Genomic DNA, 23,226 nt, shown 5'->3' with positions numbered 1-23,226 from the left:
ATGAACTTCCATTCACATAAGATCCGGAACTCTTGAATAGTTTTTAAAACTCGCCGGATTTATTATCGAGGCGCACCGCAGCACAAGCGCCACACTTAAAAGCCACCCTAACTATTTTTTAACTTGATATTTTCCACCTTAACGCAACAAGTCCGGGTCTATAAAACAGGAATAGGCTAAAAACGTCTGTAATAACCATGTCAATAAATTCTTAGCAGTTTTGCAGCGAACTTTAGCTGTAATTCAACTCCCTCTTGCTCAGCGACAGGAACTGCAGATAAAATGATCCCTCATTTAAACATTAGAAACGCTTTTGCAAATATGCCAAATGTTGCCTTCGCCCTGCTCATTACTACAGCTTTCAATGTTGGATTTTGTCAGAGTATTGATATTAATCCGGGTAAATGTCTCGTGTGGGGTCCTGGACTGAATCCTGATGTTGTGCTTCCTGTCAGATACTTCTACATTCAGACTGTTGATTCACGAGGAGAAAACATCACTGTCTCTCCTGGTAAGAATGTAAATATGTATAATAATCATATACAGTGCTGGGTGTAATTAATTGCTAAGTAATCTAATTACTGTTGGGATTACTTTTTTCTGTAATTTAATTACAGTTAATTCTGATTGCATTATACTAGACTATAGAACAATTCTATATAAAATAATAGTGGATTTAAAATCAAACTTTTATGTTAAAATATATGTTTTAAATGTAACCTTCTCCCTTTACACACTTTGGCATTTGGAAAGTAATTAATAATGCAATACTTTTTTGAGAGAGTAATAGTACAGTAATCTAATTACACTGTTAAAGATATAATTAGTACAGTAGCTAGTAATTAATTAACTTACCCAACACTGGTCATATATATAAAAAATATCTCTTTGAAAAGAGATGGATCATATCAAGGGGGTTATCCAAAAGAAAAGAAAAACATTTTTTGAATGAATGTGATGGTGTTTGTATGTGTTTTGAATGACTTTTTATGGATTATCAGATTTTTAAGATCTCCTTTTCAGTAATACACAGTTGTCCTGGCTTAAAAAGCCAGTATTTAGTTAGTAAAATATTATTAATCGATGCAAATATAAATTTTTAGTTTTTTTCCCCTTTCATATAAATTGACTGAAATCTGTTTAGTTCAAACAAGTGTATGTCAGTATCTTTTCTTGCACACTTTATGGTTACTGTTTATTTTCTTTTAGTTAAAGACTCTTTCAAAGTGACGATATCCTCATTGGAAAAGGAGTATCTTCGTGTCCATGTCCCAGCGCCATTGGATCGGGGCGACGGCTCCCTGCTCGTCAGATACCGACTCTATGGAAGTTCTATGAAGGGTTTGAAGATTGAAGTTTTGTATCAAGACAAGCCAGTGGCAAAGTCACCATACAGTCTTAGGGGTAACGTATTTTTTGGACATTGATAGATGTGGTCTATAGGCTTAGTTTTACCCAGCCGAACTTTATATTTTGCTTTCGCACTTGTAGTGAGATTCCACATAAATACAGTAGTACAGTACAGTACAATTATTATTAAAAGTCTTTATTTTTTCCTTTTGTTGTCCTTTTTTGATGCGTTTAATAACATACTAAAGCACATGTGAAGTACTTGATTATATTTGTAACTGTAGTGTGTAGTTTGAAAATATTACACTTACAGTTAATATAGTTTATATGGACTAAATTGCAACTTCATCATTACAAATGTGCAGATACAAATATATTAAAATACATGACATACAGCTATCAATAGAATTACATTTAAGTAAATATTTGTTTACCATAAATGCTTGTACATTCGGAAGTGCACTTTAACCATATTTCAAAAAAAATTATAAAATTACAAATGTTGTATAATACATAAAATTAAAATTAAGTGTCTAAAAACATTGCATTCAGTTCTCACTTAAGTATATTATTTTAAAGCATATTATTTCCATAAAAAGTATGCTCTTTAAAAGTATGCAGAAGTGTACATCTATTAGTATTATGGAAAGACAAACTCTTTTCCAAATTATCTGCAATTCTTTTAAAAGTTTTGCAAAATATGCATCATAAAATCTTTTTAATTCCATCAGGTCCTGTTCATCATGAGTACTGTGATTGTCCAGAGTCCGATGTGGCAGCGTGGCAGAGGGTCATGCAGTGCCCAGAGGAAGACCCCCAAATTCAAGAGGATTTCAGTTCATTCCCATCTATTGACCTGCAGCAGCTCCTGCAGGAGGTTCCAATGCGCTTTGCAAAGCGAGGAGGACTCATTCACTATACCATCTTAAACAACCAGGTGCATCGGCGCTCCCTGGGCAAGTACACCGATTTCAAGATGTTCTCGGATGAGATACTGCTCTCCCTCGCTCGAAAAGTAAGCTTTTCTTACCTTTTTTTTCTTATTTCACATTGAAACGGTAAAAAAAAAAAAAAAAGGGGTCCAAAATTAAACCCATCAGTGAATATTATACCCTATCAGTGAATGTGGCATTTTTCTAATTTAATAGAAAAAAAATTCATTATAATTGTCATCAGCGCTTATTATTTATTTATTTTTCCATTTTTATGGTGATTTATTGGACACATTGGTCATATCAACTATTTTATTGTTATATCTGTCCTGTCTCCACCAGGTAAAAATGCCTGATGTGGAATTTTATATTAACGTAGGAGACTGGCCAATGGAGACCAGGAAAGTGAATGACAAACCTGGACCGGTGCCTATTATCTCATGGTGCGGCTCCACGGACACGCGTGACATCATTCTTCCCACATATGATATCACACACTCATCCTTAGAGGCAATGAGAGGCGTAACAAATGACCTGCTGTCAGTCCAGGGGAACACAGGTGCTTCTTCGAACATCAGCTCCTGTCAATCTCCAATATTACTTAGCTTTGTCTCATCTTTCTGGACTTCTTTATTGGTTTTCCCAGGTCCTGTGTGGTCAAATAAAACGGACAAGGCGTTCTTCAGAGGCAGGGACAGTCGAGAAGAGCGCTTGCGTTTGGTAACCATGTCCAAAGAAAATCCAGAGCTGCTCGATGCGGGAATAACAGCGTTTTTTTTCTTTCGTGAACGGGAGAAGGAACTTGGAAAAACACCACTGGTCGGTTTCTTTGATTTTTTTAAGGTAAGTAATGTGTTGAAAAAGCTTCATTAAACTGTGATATGCTTTTTCTCTGCTTAAAGGATTAGTTCACTTTCAAAATTTTTTTGCTGATAATTTACTCACCCCGACATCATCCAAGATATCCATGTCTTTCTTTCTTCAGTCGAAAAGAAATGAAGGTTTTTGAGGAAAACATTCCAGGATTTTTCTACACAGAATGGACTTCAATGGCAACCAACTATTCCAATGTTCAAAGAAGGTTCAAATGTCCGTCTCAATGCAACTTCAAAGTCTTGACACGATCCCAGTCGAGAAATAAGGGTCTTATCTAGCGAAACGATCGGTCATTTTCAAAAAAATGTTTTAATTATATACTTTTTAACCACAAATGCTCGTCGTGTACCATCTCTGAGATGTGCGACGCATTGCGTCATCACGTTGGAAAGGTCATGCACCACATCATCTATCTAAGTTATTTGTCTGTGTACTCTGGTTCAAAAAGGTAGGGAAGGGCGAAAAATGTCATCTCATTTTCTCCTCCAACTTCAAAATTGTCCGACATCTTTGTTTTAATTTAATTTAATTTAATATAATTATTATTTATATTTTTTTCGTGACCTTTCCAATGTGATGACGTAATACTCAGAGATGGTACAAGACGGGCATTTGTGGTTAAAAAGTATATATATATATATATATATAATTTTTTTTTTTTGAAAATCACCAATCATTTCGCTAGATAAGACCCTTGTTTCTCGACTGGGATCATGTCGAGACTTTGAAGCTGCACTGAGACGGACATTTGAACCTTCTTTGAACATTGGAATAGTTGGTTGCCATTGAAGTCCATTCTGTGTAGAAAAATCCTGGAATGTTTTTCTCAAAAACCTTCATTTCTTTTCGACTGAAGAAAGAAAGACATGGATATCTTGGATGACATCGGGGTGAGTAAATTATCAGCAAAAATATTTTGAAAGTGAACTAATTCTTTAATAAATAATACAAATGAATAACTGGGACATGCTTGAAAATCTCTCTAGTACAAATACCAGATGAATGTGGATGGAACAGTAGCAGCCTATAGGTTTCCGTACCTGATGCTGGGCAACAGCTTGGTCTTAAAACAGGATTCACCATACTACGAACACTTTTACACACATCTGAAACCAGGTGTGCACTACATCCCAGTGAAGAGGGACCTTTCTGACCTCATCCAGAAGATTAAATGGGCTAAGGTACAAACTGTGTCCTTTTGGAGCACATTGAATATGTAACAATGACAAAATTGCACAAATGAAACCCATATTATATGCAAAACAAAAAAGGAAAATCTTTTAATTGTTAGAACTTGAATATGCATTTAATGTACACAGAACAATGACACAGAGGCTGAGGCCGTAGCTAAAATGGGACAATCGGTGGTGAGAGATCTGCTTCAGCCTCACAGACTCTACTGCTACTACTACACTGTTTTTCAGGTAAGAATCTGCCATTTACAACAATAAATGCTGAATAATGTACTAATAAATGTAAAGTGCCTCCTAATGCATTCAAAAACTACAGACAGCTTTTGCATTGAACTTATAAAACGTAATATTTTTCAACTAAAACCATATCGTATCTGATCAATAACTTCTTGTTAATGAGTGAATGTGAAAAAATTTCTAAGTTTGAAATATTACCATATTATTAAAGGCAGGGTAGGTAGGATTTATTAAAAATTAAAGATCCAAATTTGTTAAAACTTTCTATATATATCAATACATAATTAAAATGTAAGAACTCTGAAAAAAAAGAGTATAAAAATCAAGTGACTCTAGACCGTTTAATCTGTATTAAACACAGCTCATTATTTCGATTCGGGACGAATCAAAGGATTGGCTTAGGCGACTGTCACTCTCTCGCAACCATGGCAACCACCCTTTTGCCACACAGCACCTGCCCACTTGCGCGCGACCGTTTGATTTGAGGAGTGCGAGAGGCACGGAACCTGATCACACCTCCGTCCAGTAGATGGTGGTAATGCACTATGTTTGCAAGCTGCCAATAAAATCTATCGAAGAAGAAGAAGAAGGCACTGAACCTAGGAATACCAAAACAATGGCAGAGAAAGAGCAATCTAAATTTACAGTACCAGCATATGCAGTTAGTGAAGGCAAACCAGGCAAAAAAATGTCCCTTCCCCTCCGCTTGTCTCAGGTAAATAATGCGTCCTCTAGCTCAGCGGTCGGAGTCGCGCGTTCATGTGTTTTGGGGGCGTGGCTTTGGAAGAAGCACAGAAATGAGGCGGTGGAGTGAATGGAAATAATGAGATGTCTTTAAAACAGTCGTGAGAGGTCTACAGACACTCGATTTTGATACTTTCTTTTTCAGAGTACTTACATTTTAATTATGTATTGATATGTACATAAAGTTTAAACAAATTTGAAAAATAAAATTTTTAGACCATTTCTACCTACCCTGCCTTTAAGACATGTACCCTTTTTTAAAATTATTTTAAAATTTCACAATACCTTTTTTTGGTTGTTTTTAAAAATATATATATTTTCTGTCTGTTTTTCGTCTGTCTTTGCATGTGCATATTCATGTTTACTAACAAAGTTCAGACCTAAAAGTGTGTGTAAGATATAGCAAAGAGGCTAAATATATGTTTAAATATATATACATAAAGTATTTGTGAGGCAAATCAAACCAATAGACCAAAACTGACCTGCCCCTGGCGAGATGGGCTTTTAATAAAACTTGACAGTCTATACAGTAGAAAAAAAGAAATTTCTGTAATTAATTACTCACCCTCATGTCGTTCCGAACCCGTAAGACCTTCGTAAGATCTTCGGAACACAAATGAAGATATTATTGATGAAATCCGAGAGGTTTCTGAACCACCCATAGGCTAGGGTGACCATACGTCCTGTTTAACCAGGACGTATCTGGCCAGGATTTCGAGATCGCCCAAAATGCCCGGGATTCGGCTTTTGCTTTCTACAGTCACCATTCATTATGTTTACATTATTATGTTATTTGACACTGACACGTACGTGCCAGCTTTGCAGGTCATGCATTCTGATTCATACGGATCCCGATCGAGACGAAAACACAGGAATTTTCTTAGCAGTGCTTACACGCACGCCAACCGATCACTTGTTTAGCGTTCATGTAAACACTACATTCAGATTAACCAATCGGAATTAATTCAGTACTACTGAATCAAAAGGTGTACATGTAAACAAAAGGAATGGCGACGAGAAAGCAAAAGCCGAATCGCGGATATTTTGGGCGATCTCGAAATCCCGGCCGGACATTACCTGGAATATGGTCACCCCACCATAGGCTGCAACATCGTTGCAACTTTCAAGGCCCAGAAAGATAGGAAAGACATCGTTAAAATAGTTCATGTGACTACAGTGGTTCAACGTTAATGATATGAAGCGACGAGAATACTTTTTGTGCGCAAACCCCCCCTAAATAACGACTTTATTCAACAATCTCTACTCTTGCACGTCATTCTCCTACGCTGTTGACGTAGTGTAAACAGTGCAGCACTTCCGGGTTTGGAATGACATGAGGGTGAGTAATTAATGACTGAATTTTCATTTTTGGGTGAACTAACCTCTTAACAAAAGCCCTGGAGCTGTCATTGGGGAGACTTTTCTGGGTACAGCTAACACGGAGAAAGTAGTAAATGTAGTCAATTTGTGTGTCCTGTCCTTTTACAGACCTATGCAAATCGTCAGAGCACTCAGCCTCTAGTCCATCCTGATATGGAAATAGTGCCTCAGCCATCCGATCACACTGCACTGTGTGACTGTGAGAGGAGATCAGAGGATCAGAAACTTCAGCAGAAGGACGAGCTCTGACAAAGATGAACTGATAGAAGTTCTCCATCTGAAGCAAGTGTCACAGACATGCACATGATAGAAAGAATATCGAATGGAACACAAAAAACATTCAAATGAATCAGAATGGTTTGTTGTGTATAGATATAAAGGAATGATACACTTTTGAAGGATGAACGATGGCTTACTTGAGTTTCGATAGGAGTAAAATGTTTAACAATTTGATTATCTGACTGCAGATAACTATGTACCTGTGCATTATGCTATTACTCCAACTTTGTTTTAAATTATTGTATTTCCACATTTTTTCTGCTTTTTAACATTTTGAATTTCACAGAACTATTGAGTGTAACATTTTTGCTTTGATCTTGTATCATTTTTCCCCTTGTTTGTCCTTACTAATATTACTTTTCTTACTAGCATTACTTATCAGTATGGAAAGCAGGGATGATAAATAACATTTGACATGTGGAACAATGTAAAACCTGTGAGTAGCCTAGTTTTGTTTTAAAACTTTCTAGTAAATGTTCTGAATGAACTAATGTAAGCTAGCTTTATACTTTATGTGGGCCAAACTTAAGCTCATTGCCCAAAGATCATATTCTAACAATTCTTACTCTGTGACGGCTCAGAATGAATGGCTGAACTGATCTTTTGGTGACATAAGTCAATTTGACTAGATGTGGAGTTTGTGTCTCAGACCTCAACAAAAAAAATCAGTGTCCCCAAAATCTGAGCATAAATCATGCTTGCCTTAAACTTGTACACATTCCATTTGTTCAGTTGTGCCAAACAGCTATATTCTGTGGTAATATAAGCGACATTTGTCAACTCAAGGATTTTTATTTTTAATTTTTAATGAAAAAATAAATCAAACTGTTGTTTCATAATAAACTGTCTTTAATCATAGTTAAAAAATTGTATTCCTCCCTGCACAAAACTGAAGCTTCGGACTATAAAGAAGAAATGAATTTCTTGGACTTGTTAACTTCCCTAAGGTTGACTCTCTTTTAGGATCTGAACTTGATAGACCCATTACCTTAGAGGAGATTATTATGGATTGATATTGATATTGAGATTATGGGATGGATTGATTTCATGGATACGTATGCTGACCCTCAAGCTTCAGTTTATACTAATAATGCTAAATCTGAGTATTTTACTTTATCATGGGGTACGCACCAGGGATGTCCCCTATCTCCTTTACTTTTTACCATAGCTATTCAGCCCCTTTCAATAATACTTAGAACTAGAGCTGCACGATTCTGGCTAAAATGAGAATCACGATTTTTTTGCTTGGAATAAAGATCACGATTCTGAAAAGCTTTACAGGTCTACATACCCTGAACATTAGGTTACCAAACAAGATAGAAACAAAATAAGACAATACTCTTTACTTAAGTTAAATTTAAACAAATGCAGTAAACAAAAAGAATGTAATATTTAAATCAATAAAAAATGACCATTAAATATTGACAACATTCAAAGGTATTACGCCAGGCTAGACCTATTAAAGATTCTTAGCAAGAAACACTAGCCCATCAACATTTGTGGGTGTGGTGTTGCGTTGAATAGCGTTGCTTTTATAGACGTTTGTTTCGTCTGGCCGCTGGTACTTTGTGATTTAGCAGTTTTGTTTTTAACCATCTCATACTGTGGTTTAAGATAAGTTTTTAATTGAGAAGTTTTATAATAACTTAGCTTTTCATTTATTACTTAAAGCTCACTTGAAGTTTTTTGATAGCTACTACATTAAAAACTACTAACCTAACTGATAAAGTTCACACATTATTTAAAACAAGTGAACAGTCATTAATAAAATAAGAACAAATACACAAATTACAAGCAGAGATGAATACTAAATAACAAAGTTTAGAAAGTCTAACAGAGTATTCAGGTACAGAAATTAATAATTAAGCCTTAATGTAAAATAACACACTTTGTTCACTGTATAAATTAAATATAGTTTAATCTTTGTTAAAGCTGTATTTTGTTTTATTAATATCAATGACACAGAAAACAGTATATAATATTAAGTGTGTGCTGTCACTTTAAGACCGACTGCACGGACCGAAAAAAAACCTGACAAACATCCGTTTCTTTCTCAACTCTTCAAATACATCTTTGTTAAAGCTGTATTTTGTTTTATTAATATCAATGACACAGAAAACAGTATATAATATTAAGTGTGTGCTGTCACTTTAAGACCGACTGCACGGACCGAAAAAAACTGACAAACATCCGTTTCTTTCTCAACTCTTCACATATGGTATAAACGATGAAAATATCTTTGACATAGCAGAGGGAGCTTTCATAACAGTACTTAATTTATCCAAATCTGAATGAATAACACAGTTTAGATCTCCCACAAATATCAGAAGATGTGTGTTCAGAGCTGGGATCTTAGAAAACAAATTCTGAGCAAAGAGAGTATTATCAAAGTTTGGGGCATATACATTTACCAAAACTACTGGCGTTTGTGAATTTTCCCCTTTCACAATTACATATCTACCATTCAAATCAGAAATGACATTGTCAATAGAAAAAGGCACAGTCTTGTTAATCAAAATGGCAACTCCTCTTGACCTGGAATCAAAATTAGAATGAAACGCGTGTGATATCCAGCGAGTTTGGAGTCTGCATTGATCCTTGAGGCGCAGATGAGTTTCCTGGAGCAATACAACGTCAGGTTTCTGTTGTTTTAAATGTGTCAACATTTTGGATCTTTTAATGGGACCATTAAGTCCTTTCACATTTCAACTCAAGAATCTAACTGAGCTTCTGGTGCTATTCATCAAGTTAGGTTAATATATAATTAGAGAGGAGGCCAAAAGCAGAGGAGAAAAAAGTAGTGTATATATATAAAAAAATCCCCCCACCCTACCCTAAACATCACTCAATTTCTTCTCTCCATTCCCAAATAATGGAGGCAGAATGCCAAAACACAGGAACATCTAATGCTGGCAGACCCTATCTATTCGCATCTATGTCGCTTGAAGTCACTCCCGAACATATATGGAGTAACAGAGAACATTCATTTCAGGCAACATGAAAGCACAAAGTTAGCATTGTATCAAGAGCACAACAATGTTGGTGTCCTTTGCATTTTTATCTCTACAAGATACCTAGGATGTTGAGTACCGTACATTAAACCATCCCTGTGCTTCTTTAGGGCAGTCAAATTTTGAAGCTTCTCATCACTGAGGTCGATCAGCTGGCGAGCAGCAGGCCCTTACGAAAATGAACCATGTTTTTTTTGTAGTAACTGGTTTAACCATGGTTTTCGAAGTAAAACCATAGTAACTACAAAATGAACCATATTTTAACTGGTTTTTGCAGTAAAACCAAAGTAACTACAAATGAACCATGGTTTTACTACAATAACCTTGGTTTAAAATGACAGGATAAGAGTTCATGGTGAAACTTTGCATGTTCTTGAATGCTCGAGTCCTCTGGAAGCTTTTATTTTGGAGTTGTGGTCTTTTGGAAGTGGCGGATAGTGTTGTGTTCTGTGAATGTTTAGAAGTTTTCATCTTGGTGGCCAATGCAGTGCAGTCTAAACGTTGGATGTCTTTGCTCATCCTCTGGCACACTGGAACACCTGCAATCACACAAAAGAGAAAAGGGAAACGTATCTTGCCAAGGAAAATTTTTTAAACACATAATTACTAACTGCCTGAAAAACTGTCCCTATTTAATATTGGCAGGACACTACTGTGTTTATCAGTGGCTGTATGTTTATGTCTTCATCCTCAGGCGACAAGCTAGAGCCTTAAAACCCTAGTCCCGCCATATCTGGACTCTGATAAACACTACTGCCGTCTATCCCTCGTCTCTAGGCAGATGTTTCAAATCCCAATGTCCACTCTTTTCTCTGCACCTTAACTGCTTCATCAGTTGAGATCATGAAGGCTTTCCCTCCTGGATTCTAATGGTGAAAATTGATTCTTGGCATTGTGTCCTACCAGGCTAAGTCTTTCATCAGTTTGGGCAAGGCTGTCGGTTTTCATTGGACACGGGCCGGCCTGTGACATGTTCAAAAGGGCATAGTCCAATTTCCTTGTGGTCATCCTTACTGCATTGCTTGTCATTATGCAGTTTTGTTTTAGCTTCCATCACTGATGGCATTTGTTTTCTGGATGCTTCATTTTGAATCAGTTTACATGGCAAAACTTGCTGAAGTTGTCTTAATGCCGCTGTATGTGCACCTCTCTCCTTTACGGATTGTATAGCAGCACCTTCTACTAGGACATCATCTTTGGCTTCAGTTGTTGAGACTTCTTGTGTATGCTTTTACCTTTGGGGTGGTGTCTTCATTTGTCATTTTTGCATACACATGGATTCCATCAGTTGTCCGATGAGATGTCACTAGTTGGTGCTGCAGAGAGAGGCTCTTCAGTTTCCCTGCGGCTCAACAGCTTTTACCAGAGTCTGTTTTTGTTTGGCTGTCAACTGCTGAAACCTCCTCAACAGGTTGTCCTCGTCATTGCTTTGATGTTTTAAACTCAGCTTGCAATCACAAACCCAGTGTCCTTCTTCGTTGCAATACCTGCATCTTCCTTGAGTTTTTGACTGTCTTCATTTTCTTTATGCTCATTCCACATTGTCCTTTTGTTGTATGACATTGTCTTCGATCGCAACGCCCTGAGTTTGACTTCATGTGTTCTTTCAGTCTTTGCTGACCACTCAACAATCTGATTAAAAGATGTTCCAACACTGTCCCAGTCGTCATATTGGATTTTGAGGGCTATTCAAGTCCATTTACAAAAGCAGTTTTCAGAGGTATGCTCCTGTCCTTGTCAAGATCCTCGCTGTCATTTTAACCAGCATGGTCCAACCAAATTTGTGTGTAGCGTTCTTCGAACTCTGCAACACTTTCTCCAGTCTTCTGCATGCATGAGGTAATTCTAGCCCAGTTAACCTCTGCAGGTTTCAGTTCAAACAACAATGTTCGTTCAGCTTCCCATCCAGCCTCAATGTTTTCTTGAGACTCGCCTACCCTGTTTTCAACACTTTCAGTTAGCCTCTTTTGGTCATTGTCCCTTAAGTTCACATTAACAATCATCACACCATCTACTGGATGTAAATTGTAGATTTTCTGTAAGCGTTGAAGAAATTGCCAAGCTTTCCTTGGTTGCTTGTAGACGTCTGGCAATTATTTTGACCACTTGTCAACTTGCTCCAGTGAAGCTGGCTGATATGTCTTATAGGGAACATATTTCTTAATAGTTTTTTTTACGATGCGGGTTCGTCTTTCGCCTTTCTCCTCCTACTCCTCATTGTCAACTTCAATTTCAGTCCTTCTGTTCTTGACAATTACAGGAGCGAGTCTAACCTTTTTGTTCTTCTTGGTGACATGAGCATGTGTCTCAGGTTCAACATCACTGTCATCAGGGCTCCCAGTCGAGCTGCTGTCACTTTCTTCTTGCAGATAACGACGTTGTTGATCCTCAATCTTCTTGAGGTCTTGAGGTCTTGAGGTCTCTTTCTCTATCTTGCTGCTAGATTTTATGGGAGTTTTTTGTCCAGAACCGTCTTTTGATTCCAGTTGTGTTTAAGTAATGGAGCCTGTATGTAGCATGCTGTATATATGATTAATGAAGTTTGTTTTGTGATCAAAAATGATCAGATGATGGATTGAAAGATAATGTGTATTTTCAGTCATCATATTCATTTACATTGTGACTGTGCCTTAGATTTAATCAACTCTGCCTTAGATTTAATAAACTCTATCTGTGTCTGTGGTGCGAACCCATAGAAACTGATTGGTGTGAATGACAAAGATTGCAGGGTAGATCGATCTCCTGTGGGAGGCCCTAACAGTTTTCTATTGTTTGTAGCCCATTTGTCTTCATGTATAAAGTTCTGTCTCACAAACAGAATTTTGGGTTAAGAATAAGATTGTTGAAGGGTGACATGCTAACATCGCTGCTGAAGGACTGCTACACTACAAACCTTCAATAAATTCTTCTCCCCACAAGAACTCTGGTCAAGCTTACTTATTTTATGTATTAGAGAAATCTAATACATTGGCGAGCCACCCAAACCACTGCTCGGCCAAATACAGCAAAATCTAACAGGTCCTAGGCCAAATATACAGATAAGTTAATCGCTGTTGTCAAATTGTCAATGCTTGTCATAGGAACCAAAATTTGCAGTTCTAAACTAGTTCTCTGGAACATTGTAACACGCATACAGACAGTAGCACACACACATCACATGCACAGAAACGTTCAGGATCGCAAAACTTATTCTGAATGCTATTCTGGGATTTAACAATAAAAAACAGAGAAAATTGAACATTAAATATTTCTTTCTGTTTTTGAAGTATCTTCAACTACATATTCACTATTAGTAGAGAGACACTGCACATACAGTGCAATCACTCTCTCTAAAGCATTCAAATAAATCTTACTGTGCTACTTTATCTGTACATGATTAGAACTAGCAGAAATCTAAGAATATTTTTTTCTTCTTTTGTTAAAGCCATTTCAGACTACAAGTAGCCTAAGCATTTTGTTACTAATCATTTATTTAAAAAAAATTATTTAAAAATGGAGATCAGACCATAGGTGGCACTATAACTGTTAAAAACCTTTAATAAACATACATTTCCAATGGTAAATTGCCTGTATTGGCTGTAAATGGTCTTTTCCATCTATGATCAAGATGGTTATATGCTTGCTAAATACATTTGTATGGGCACAATCTCTGGTCATGGTAAAAAAAATTGTGACGATTGAACAATAGGTGGCGCTATAACATGAAATAAACATGTATAGAGCTATAACCACCCGACCGTTAGTCCGATTGACTTGAAAATTGGCATTCAGTGTCTTGGTCCAAGGTGCCATGTATGTCTTTGAGGACACTGGTGTATCTCGAAAAACATGGCCGCCATTGGCCAATGAAGATTGTGCACCTATAAGACATGGTTAAGGGAGGCTGATCAGAACGAAACTCGGTGGGCATGTTCGACTCATGGTCCTAGAGGTCTGTAAGAATTTTGAAAGAAATCGGCCACTAGTTGACGCTAACGAGTTTTACGGTTCTGTAATCACGTGATGCATATCATTTGATAGATCTCCTCACACTGAACAACTTTGCCTCAAGAACCACTGCTGTCAATCAATTTGTTCATTAAATACTTGCAATTATGTTAAAAACCTACTTTTGGGAACTAGTCCTAGGTTTTTTGCCCGATCAGAACCAAACCAGTGCAGTACAATTCTCTGGACTCTCTAGAATAGATCAATAATTATCAAAAAAAAGTTAAACTTTACCCTTTGGGTAGCTATAACAGGATCATTTAGAAAATGGGCGTGGCAAAAAAACACTCAAAAGCCTATAAATCGTACTCGGTTACTAACGTAACCTCGGTTCTCTCTAGAAGAGGGAACGAGTACTGCGTTTTTGTAAAAACGCTACGGGAAAAACTCTTTTTTCACGAAATACTGAAGCAAAAAATTATCCTTAATTTTCATACATGTAAAGCGCGTTGCGGCAGTGCTTAGCTATGGCGAGACGGCTTGCTCGCTCATTGGCTGCTCTGCAGCAACTGCATAAGCCTATCGAGCGAGGCCTGAGGTGACGTCAGGCCAATGAGGGCGCTTCGCGCCCTCCTAGCCATTTCCCGCCGAGACGGGTGTGGCTAACCTCTATATAAGGAGCTCGAGAAGGCTGATTCACTTGATTTTCATCGCCGAAGCGAACCAGAGTGAACCGTACGCACGGCAGAGAACGCAGTACTCGTTCCCTCTTCTAGAGAGAACCGAGGTTACGTTAGTAACCGAGTACGTTCTCTTACGAGAGTCCTCTCGTACTGCGTTTTTGTAAAAACGCTACGGGAACCCCTTGTAAAACGCCGTGCGTGCTGGGATAAAGACACCGATCACTGGAAGCTAACCAGGTGTACAGTGCATAACCACCAGATAGACTCACAAAGAGTCTGGGATTAAGGGAGGGGAACCTTAATTCCCTATATTGTAGCGTCCGCAGACGTAAAACATGACCTCACAGAGAGAGTCTAGAGACAAGAGGGGATTCCCTCTGTCCTTATATGGTTGCGTCAGCAGACGCGAATATGACATCACATAGACCGGGTGGGGGAACCTGAACTAAATGTGGGAAATGTGGGTCTTACACAGTTCTGCCCATAAGACAGTCGGCAGCGCGTTGCGCATGCGATTTCAGTGTTCTAGTTAGACAGCTGAATCGGCTACACCGATAGTAGCTTAGCCTGCAAGGCGGGAACCTCTAGGATGTAAAACCTAATAAATGTAGACGGCGAGGCCCAGCCCGCCGCCGTACATATATCCTGTAAGGAAACCCCGCTGGACCAAGCCCACAAGGAGGCAACGCCCCTCGTGGAGTGCGCTCTAACTCCCAACGGGCACTGGAGGCCCTTGACAGTATAAGCCAGCGCTATGGCGTCAACTATCCATCTGGATAAGCTCTGTTTCGAAACAGCCATTCCTTTGGAACGTCCACTGAACGAGACAAAGAGCTGCTCAGTCTGTCTGAAGACAGCAGAGCGGGACACGTAAGCTCTTAAAGCCCTAATGGGGCAAAGAAAACTTGAGTCCCCTTCCTCACTTGATCCCGGCAGGGCAGACAGGGAGATAACCTGAGCCCGAAGCGGTGTGTTGAGGGACTTTGGCACATAGCCATGCTTAGGTTTGAGTATGACTTTAGAGTCGTTAGGTCCAAACTCTAAGCACGCTGGGCTCACAGAGAGTGCGTGCAGGTCGCCTATGCGCTTCACCGAAGCGAGAGCCATCAAGAACACTGTTTTGAAAGACAAATGTTTGAGGCTAATAGATTGGATAGGCTCGAAAGGGGCACCTTTCATGGCCGCCAAGACCGTAGAAAGGTCCCACATAGGGACTGAAGGAGGTCTGGGTGGATTTAGCCTCCTAGCTCCCCTGAGGAAGCGGATGACTAAATCGTTCCTTCCTAGAGACTGACCCAGCGTTGTTCCAGAGAACGCTGTAATAGCCGCCACATAAACTTTGAGCGTGGAAGGGGATCTGCCCTTATCCAACAGCTCCTGTAGGAAGGAGAGAACCTCCGTCACCTCACAATCGAGAGGTGATAGGCTCCGAGCTGTACACCAGCCGGAGAAAACCGACCACTTTGAGGCATAAAGCCGCCGAGTCGACGGCGCTCTGGCCTGAGTGATGGTATTTATCACTCCCTCTGCGAGGTCAACGGATAACCGTTGAGCGCCCACACGTGAAGGGACCACAGCTCCGGGTGTGGGTGCCAAATCGAGCCCCCGGCCTGCGAGAGGAGATCTCTCCTCAATGGCACTGGCCATGGAGCGATGTCTGCTAGCTGCATCAGGACTGGGAACCATGCTTGGTTCTTCCAGAACGGTGCTACAAGCAGCACTGAGCATTTTGTTTCCCTGACCCGCTCTAACACCTGTGGCAGGAGGGAGACGGGGGGAAAGGCATAAAGCGGGCAGCGCGGCCACATCTGGGACAGCGCGCTGTCGTTCTTGGAAAAGAACACGGGGCAATGAGCATTTTCGCGGGACGCGAATAGGTCCACCTCCGCTCTGCCGAATCTCTCCCACAACAGCCGGACTGTTTGTGGGTGTAGAGACCATTCGCCCAGGGGAATGTTGTTCCTGGACAGTCTGTCTGGGCCCACATTCTGGAGCCCAGGCACATGTACTGCTCTCAGCGAGCACAAATTGTGCTGAGCCCATATTAGGAGGCGTTTCGCCAGCCTGTACAGGGATGTGGATCTCAGACCGCCCTGGCGATTTATATAGGACACCACGGCCGTGTTGTCCGAACGGACTACGACGTGTTGGTCCTTGATTTGGGGACAAAAACGCGTCAGCGCATTGTGCACTGCCAGCATTTCCAGGCAGTTGATGTGTTGGAGCTTTTCTCGTTTCGACCACAGGCCGAAGAACAGTCTGCCCTCGAGCAGCGCTCCCCATCCCGAGGTGGATGCGTCTGTCGACACCATCCTCACTCCCGAGGAAGTCCCCAGGCTTACACCTGATCGGTACCAGTCGCCCGCCAACCAAGGTATCAGGGCTGTCACACAGCTCTGATTGAACTTGAGACGTAACAGGCCGGACACCCACGCTCCGCGCGGTACTCGCGCTTTCAACCAGAACTGCAGAGGGCGCATGCGGAGCAAGCCCAGCTGAAGAACTGGTGATGCTGAGGCCATGAGACCTAGCATCCTTTGAAACGTCCTGAGCGGGGTAGTCGCGCCGCAGCGGAAAGATCTCGCCGCGCGCTGAATGTGCAGCACGCGCTGTGGCGACAGCCGCGCTGTCATAGACTGTGAGTCCAGAATGGTACCCAGAAACGAAATCGTTTGACTGGGGTTCAGTGAACTCTTCGTCCAATTGACCGTGATACCAAGATTCTCGAGGTGATCGAGTAAAATGGTTCTGTGCTCCACGAGCTGTGATCGTGATTGAGCTAGGATCAGCCAGTCGTCCAAATAGTTCAGCACTCGCATGCCTCTGAGTCTGAGAGGAGCGAGCGCTGCGTCCATGCATTTCGTAAATGTACGAGGTGCCAGGGACAAGCCGAACGGCAGGACTGTATACTGGTATGTCTGACCCTCGAAGGCGAATCTCAAGTATCGCCTGTGATGTGACGCTATCTGTATTTGAAAATACGCGTCCTTCAGATCTATTGACATGAACCAGTATCCTCGGCGAACATGCGCGAGGATTTTCCTGGTCGTGAGCATTTTGAAACTGCGTTTCACTAATGCTTTGTTCAGCCGTCTTAGATCCAGTATGGGTCTGATACCACCGTCCTTTTTGGGGACTAGAAAGTATCTGCTGTATAGCCCCCCTTCGCTTTGAGCTAGGGGTACATGCTCTATCGCCCCTTTGCTTATCAGTTTTGATATTTCGGCGCGAAGTAGGTGTGCTACTTCTAAGATCACCGTAGTTTCGACGCGCGCTGTGAAGCGGGGAGGGCGTCGACAAAACTGTAGCGAGAAGCCTCTCTTTATAATGCCTAGCACCCAGTCCGAAACCCCTGGAAGCGCTGCCCATGCTTCTGCATGGCTGGCTAAGGGCTGGATGTGAAGCGCGCTCTGTTCGCCGTGCGACAGAGGTGCTTCGGGGCGCAATAACATAGGCGTTATGCCTGTGGCATTCGAGGCGGGGGGCGCGCTTATTACAGCGGGCAGAGCGCTCGTCCTCGACCTGACTACAGTGCTTAACTGAGTGAGGGAGGGCTGAGCGAGTCTCGCGGGACTCGTGTCTGCGAGTAAATGTGGGTGGGAAGTGGGCACATTCACTGCTTTGGACAGTGCGTTTTTACAGAGAGCCTGTGGTCTGTGAGACATAGTGTATGTGGGCACTGGGAAGTGGGCACTTTCACTATATTGGAAGCGCAATCGATCTGAGTCGATTTTATGTGCGCGAGCCCTAAGTGTAGGGCTGTGCTTGTGTGTAGGGATGGGCACTGAGGAGTGGGCATCGACACTACATTTATAGCACCATCGGCCGTGGCCGGGACACCAGAAAATACACTCTTTTTGGGATATATCTGGGTAGCCGTGAAAACGGCTTTTGTGTGCAGGCAAGCGGGCAACTGTGCGGGCTTGCGTCTTGCAGAAAACGCTGGAACAGTCGCAAGTCTTGGGACTGAAACAGCGGCGCGCTTGGGTGAGAGACCGGCCGCAACGGGACTCACACACCTGCGCTTTCCTAGGAGTGCTAGGACTTCTTCGGGGCTTCCGGCTTTACCACAATCCTCGGCCGCGGCCCGCGCTGAGCGGGACGTCGGCTGGTAGAGCGAGAGCGGGACCTAGAGCTGTGCTGCTGTCGCTGCTGTCGCTGCTGTGAAGATGTGGCCGAAGGCGGGGGCTGAGGCTGAGAGCTCCGCGGAGTCTGTTTTTCACGACTCGCTGCAGAACCGGAGCGCTTCGGGAGGAAGTGCTTGAAGGCTTGAGACGCTTTCTGGGCTTCGGTAAATCTCTCCACGAACTCGGAGAGAGAAGAACCGAAAAGGCCAGCGGAAGACAGCGGGGCGTCGAGAAACGCGGTGCGCTCGGAATCAGCCATCTCCGTGAGCGTAAGCCATAGATGTCTCTCAGCAACAGTGGCGGAAGCCATACATCTTCCCATGGCTTGTGCAGCAGACTTGGTAGCGCGGAGTGTTAGATCCGAAGCGCTCCTCAAATCCGCGATGCAGATAGCTTCAGGTCCCATCTCATCCAACTTACGGAGGAGATCACCCTGGAATATCTGCAGCGTAGCCATGGTGTGTAGCGCTGACGCAGCCTGCCCAGCGGCGGAGAAAATTCGCGCGAGCAGCGTCGACATCATGCGGCAGGCTTTTGAAGGCAACACCGGTTTAGTCCGCCGTCCAGCAGAGGGCGGGCAAAGGTGGGTCGCTATCGCCTGTTCCACCGGCGGAAGTGAAAGGTAGCCTCGGTCTTTTGCATTATCCAGGGAGGAAAATGCTGGCGACACAGACGAGCGCGTTCGCGCAGAGTAGGGCGCATTCCAAGCCTTCGCAACTTCTTCATGAAGCTCAGGAAGAAAAGGAGCGGGCTTAGATTCCGGAGAAGTGCGCTCACCAGGGAGGAAGCTACCATCCAGCCGGGTACGAGAGGGGAGTTCCGGTGCAGACCACTCGAGGCCGAGGCTCGCCGCGGCCAGTGCGAGTACTCGCATGAGCTCCTTCTCGATGTTGGCTCTCATAGTGGGCTTGCGGGCAGGAGGCGCGAGATCCTCGGAGCTCGCCCAGTCCTCGCTGCCTGAAGCTAGCAGAGAGCAGGAATCCTTCTCCCCCGACGCGGCCTCGGAAACGACTTCCTCTGATGAAGCGGCGGCAGACTGCGGGCGCTGAGCATCAAGAAGTGATACAGGAGAAGCCGGTGAAGCAGGCGGGCGAACCGGCGAGCTTGGTCGGGCTGGAGCGGGTTCTGGGACCCGCTGCGAGCGGCGCTTCTTACGGCGCGGCAGCGCGGCGGGGAATGCAGACTCTGAGAAGGATGCCAGGCGAGTCCGCAGAGTCACCCTCGGCAAAAGCTCGCAGTGAGGGCAGCCGCCGTCAGCGAGCGCGAGCGCTGCATGGTCCTCACCCAAACAGGAGACACAGATGACATGGCGGTCTCCCTGGGAGAGTGGGGCTCGGCACGAGCCACATGACGGCATCTTTAAAAAGACGCAGCTCTTTTAGGGGGTGAGTGTCGCGGGGCGAACACACACACACACACACAAGAACAGTAATAAGGAAAGGATATGGCGTCGGAAAGCGCAGCAGGTACGGCTGTAGAAGGCGGCGTTGCCAGCGGCTTCGAGTGGCTCGTCCCGCTGAAGTGCTTGCCTCAAACGACGCTTGCTTCCTCGTGATCCAGCGATGTGAGAGCTTCGCTGAAGAGATGAAAATCAAGTGAATCAGCCTTCTCGAGCTCCTTATATAGAGGTTAGCCACACCCGTCTCGGCGGGAAATGGCTAGGAGGGCGCGAAGCGCCCTCATTGGCCTGACGTCACCTCAGGCCTCGCTCGATAGGCTTATGCAGTTGCTGCAGAGCAGCCAATGAGTGAGCAAGCCGTCTCGCCATAGCTAAGCACTGCCGCAAAGCGCTTTACATGTATGAAAATTAAGGATAATTTTTTGCTTCAGTATTTCGTGAAAAAAGAGTTTTTCCCGTAGCGTTTTTACAAAAACGCAGTACGAGAGGACTCTCGTAAGAGAACCTAAATGAAGACTCAGAACTTCACGAAAATTGGTGAGCATATGTGACATAACATTCTAAACAAGCATGCAACATTTTATGGTGATCAGACCATAGGTGGTGCTATAACTTATTAAAAATCTTTTAAAAAACATAAATTTCCTAAGTTAATTGCCTTATGTGCTTAAAGGTCTTAAATGCTTGAGCCCCGATAAATGCTGCTCGCAGCTTTAATTATTATTATAATTAAATGTCATCTTGTGTTGTTGGGTGCAAGAATCTATGAAAAATGAATATGCTGTATCTGGAATTTTTATTTCTAGAAAATATTCACATTAAAATTGCACCGTAATGTCACTCTTTACATTGTCGTCTTCTGGCCTTGGCTCTGACACTAGGCAGAACTTCGGATCGTACCACACAAGTCTTGCACGTGACCATTCAGCACATAGTTATAGGCATCTAAAGATATGTCCTCGGTTTCTCTATCGGGTAGGTGTAGAAGTCAGGCCACTCAACCGGAGGTAGCGTTAACGTCAATCCTGTCAGATTGTCCATCCTTTGACTGAGTGTACGGGTCAGCCAATCTGGTTCCGTCCGTTAAAATTTACTTTTGCAAATAACAATCGCAGTCCTGGACAGTGATTAAGAACATTAAGATAAAATCGGGTTTTCTCCAGTCATTGTTAAAAAACAATTTAACAAAACTTGCAAACTAACGTTAGTGAAGCAGCCAGAGGGATCGTTCTGCCACCACCTAAGCTCCGCCCACAAAAAAACGTCACCATGTTTACTAACAGAAAAGGGGTCTATTATTACTTTGTTTTTATGAATTCAATTAATCAGATATGTTTTTGATAAAACCATATAGACAAAATAAAACAGAAACTAAAATGGAATTTGAAGAAAAAAACATTGTTTTTTTAAACATTGTTAAACTCTTAATAAATTGTTGTTTCATGATTAAGTTTCAATAATTTCAATAAATCACACATACTTTTTGATTATACTAGATATCTTGTTAAGTGTTCTTATATCCTTAAGGTTGGCTGCACTAAGAGTTTAGCTTTTTTGTTTTCTCCCCCTCTTCACATTAATGTCACAGCCTCTGCTATAATATTATCTGTTCATTAAATTGGTATCGAAAAAAGTATCGTTCAGGAACCGGTATCAAAGTCACGGTATCGGTATCGATATCGGAACTTTTTTAACGATACCCAGCCCTAATCTTTATATATGACCCCTTTGAATAAATGCTTTCAATGAATAAAAAAAGAAGACATGCTTTTAAACAGTTAGGGTTAGGAAACAAAACTGCAGCTTCTCGAAACAAAACTGTACATCTACATGGTTGGTCTAAAACATAACCCTATAATGAGACTAGAGCCTGTGGACAATAATTATACTAACTAGAATGTACATTTCCTGAAGAAAATGTGAGTGGTGCTTGCAGTGGCAAAACTCAGCACTTGGTTGCTAGGTTGTTCTGGCTAGTTGCTATGGTGTTGCTAGGTGGTTGGTATTCGTCACAGATGGTTACTTTGGAGTTTTATAGAGTTCTTATCATGTCAACAATCACATCATCACTATAGGGCAAAGCTGATTGGTTCCTGCTGTATCAGTAGCCAATGAGCTCGCGTGCTGCTCACCGTTCAAATACTTTGTTAGCATTTGCTGTAATGCTTTGCCTGGGTAAATCACACACACCTCTACTTTGTTGCAGGACTATTCTTGACTGTGTGTTTGTGATATAAATGTTTTTCAGTTGCTGTTATTTAAATGGTTACTGTTTAACTGAATCGCAGTAATGTCATCTTGTTAAAACTGAGCTAACTTTAGTTTTGCTCTGTACTGCAACAGCAGTGACCCATTGAAGGTGGTGACTGGGAATTGACACCTTTTTCATCCCACTTGAATTAAACTAACAGCCTACTTATGTCTTGGGCATCAACCCAGAGACAGGTACAAAATCAAAGAGGCAGAGAGGACACATAAACCAGCAAGTCTGTACACTGATCAGGAAGCTCATTGACTTTGCATGGATGTCAATCTAATGTAAGCTGTGTTCCAACTTCAGAACGGACTAACGAAACACTGTCTCTGTGTTACGCTAGATGTAGTTATGCAGTAAGATGTTTACTGAAGCTATTAAAAATTATTTACACTCCTTCATGATGTTCCAAACGCATAAGAATTTTGTTCAACACAGATTAAGATCATTTTAAGAAATCCAAGAGCTTTCTGATCCCGCCTATATACTGCAATGTTATAACTGCTTTCAAGCCCCAGAAAGGTAGTAAAAACATTGTTAAAATAGTCCATGTGACTACAGTGGTTAAGGTTAACCTTAAGGTTGAACGACTGTAGTCACATGGACTATTTGAACAATCTTTACTACCTTTCCGGGCCTTGATAGTGGTAATAAAATTGCTGTCCATGGAGGAGTCAGAAAGCTCTCGGATTTATATCTTAATATCTAAATCTGTGTTCCAAAGATGAACGAAGGGCTTACAGATTTGGAATGAGGGTGAGTTTTTGGGTGAACTATCCTTTTAATGTGTTCTATAGTGTCTCCTGGTTCAATGGAGAGTTTAGACAGACTGCA

At 41.9% G+C, this 23,226-nt stretch overlaps 1 protein-coding gene across 1 annotated transcript; it reads left to right on the top strand.

The window, feature by feature from the left end:
- Positions 1-53: 53 nt before the first annotated feature.
- On the top strand, positions 54-7,852 carry poglut3 (protein O-glucosyltransferase 3). Its single transcript, XM_084386548.1, has 8 exons — positions 54-511; positions 1,210-1,404; positions 2,082-2,365; positions 2,625-2,841; positions 2,929-3,125; positions 4,145-4,339; positions 4,478-4,582; positions 6,821-7,852. The coding sequence occupies exons 1-8, from the start codon at positions 283-285 to the stop codon at positions 6,959-6,961; spliced, it is 1,563 nt and encodes a 520-aa protein (XP_084242674.1). The 5' UTR covers positions 54-282; the 3' UTR covers positions 6,962-7,852.
- Positions 7,853-23,226: the final 15,374 nt, after the last annotated feature.

This window comes from Rutilus rutilus (genome assembly GCF_951802725.1).
Source record: "Rutilus rutilus genome assembly, chromosome: 18".
Lineage (NCBI taxonomy): Eukaryota > Metazoa > Chordata > Actinopteri > Cypriniformes > Leuciscidae > Rutilus > Rutilus rutilus.
This window is presented reverse-complemented; position numbering and strand designations above follow the sequence as displayed.

Excerpts from the sequence above, each read along its gene's own strand:
- poglut3 (XM_084386548.1), top strand. The coding sequence starts at position 283 with ATGATCCCTCATTTAAACATTAGAAACGCTTTTGCAAATATGCCAAAT. Across the intron at positions 4,340-4,477 it reads AGAAGATTAAATGGGCTAAG|AACAATGACACAGAGGCTGA; the intron begins GTACAAACTGTG and ends TAATGTACACAG. Across the intron at positions 4,583-6,820 it reads ACTACTACACTGTTTTTCAG|ACCTATGCAAATCGTCAGAG; the intron begins GTAAGAATCTGC and ends GTCCTTTTACAG.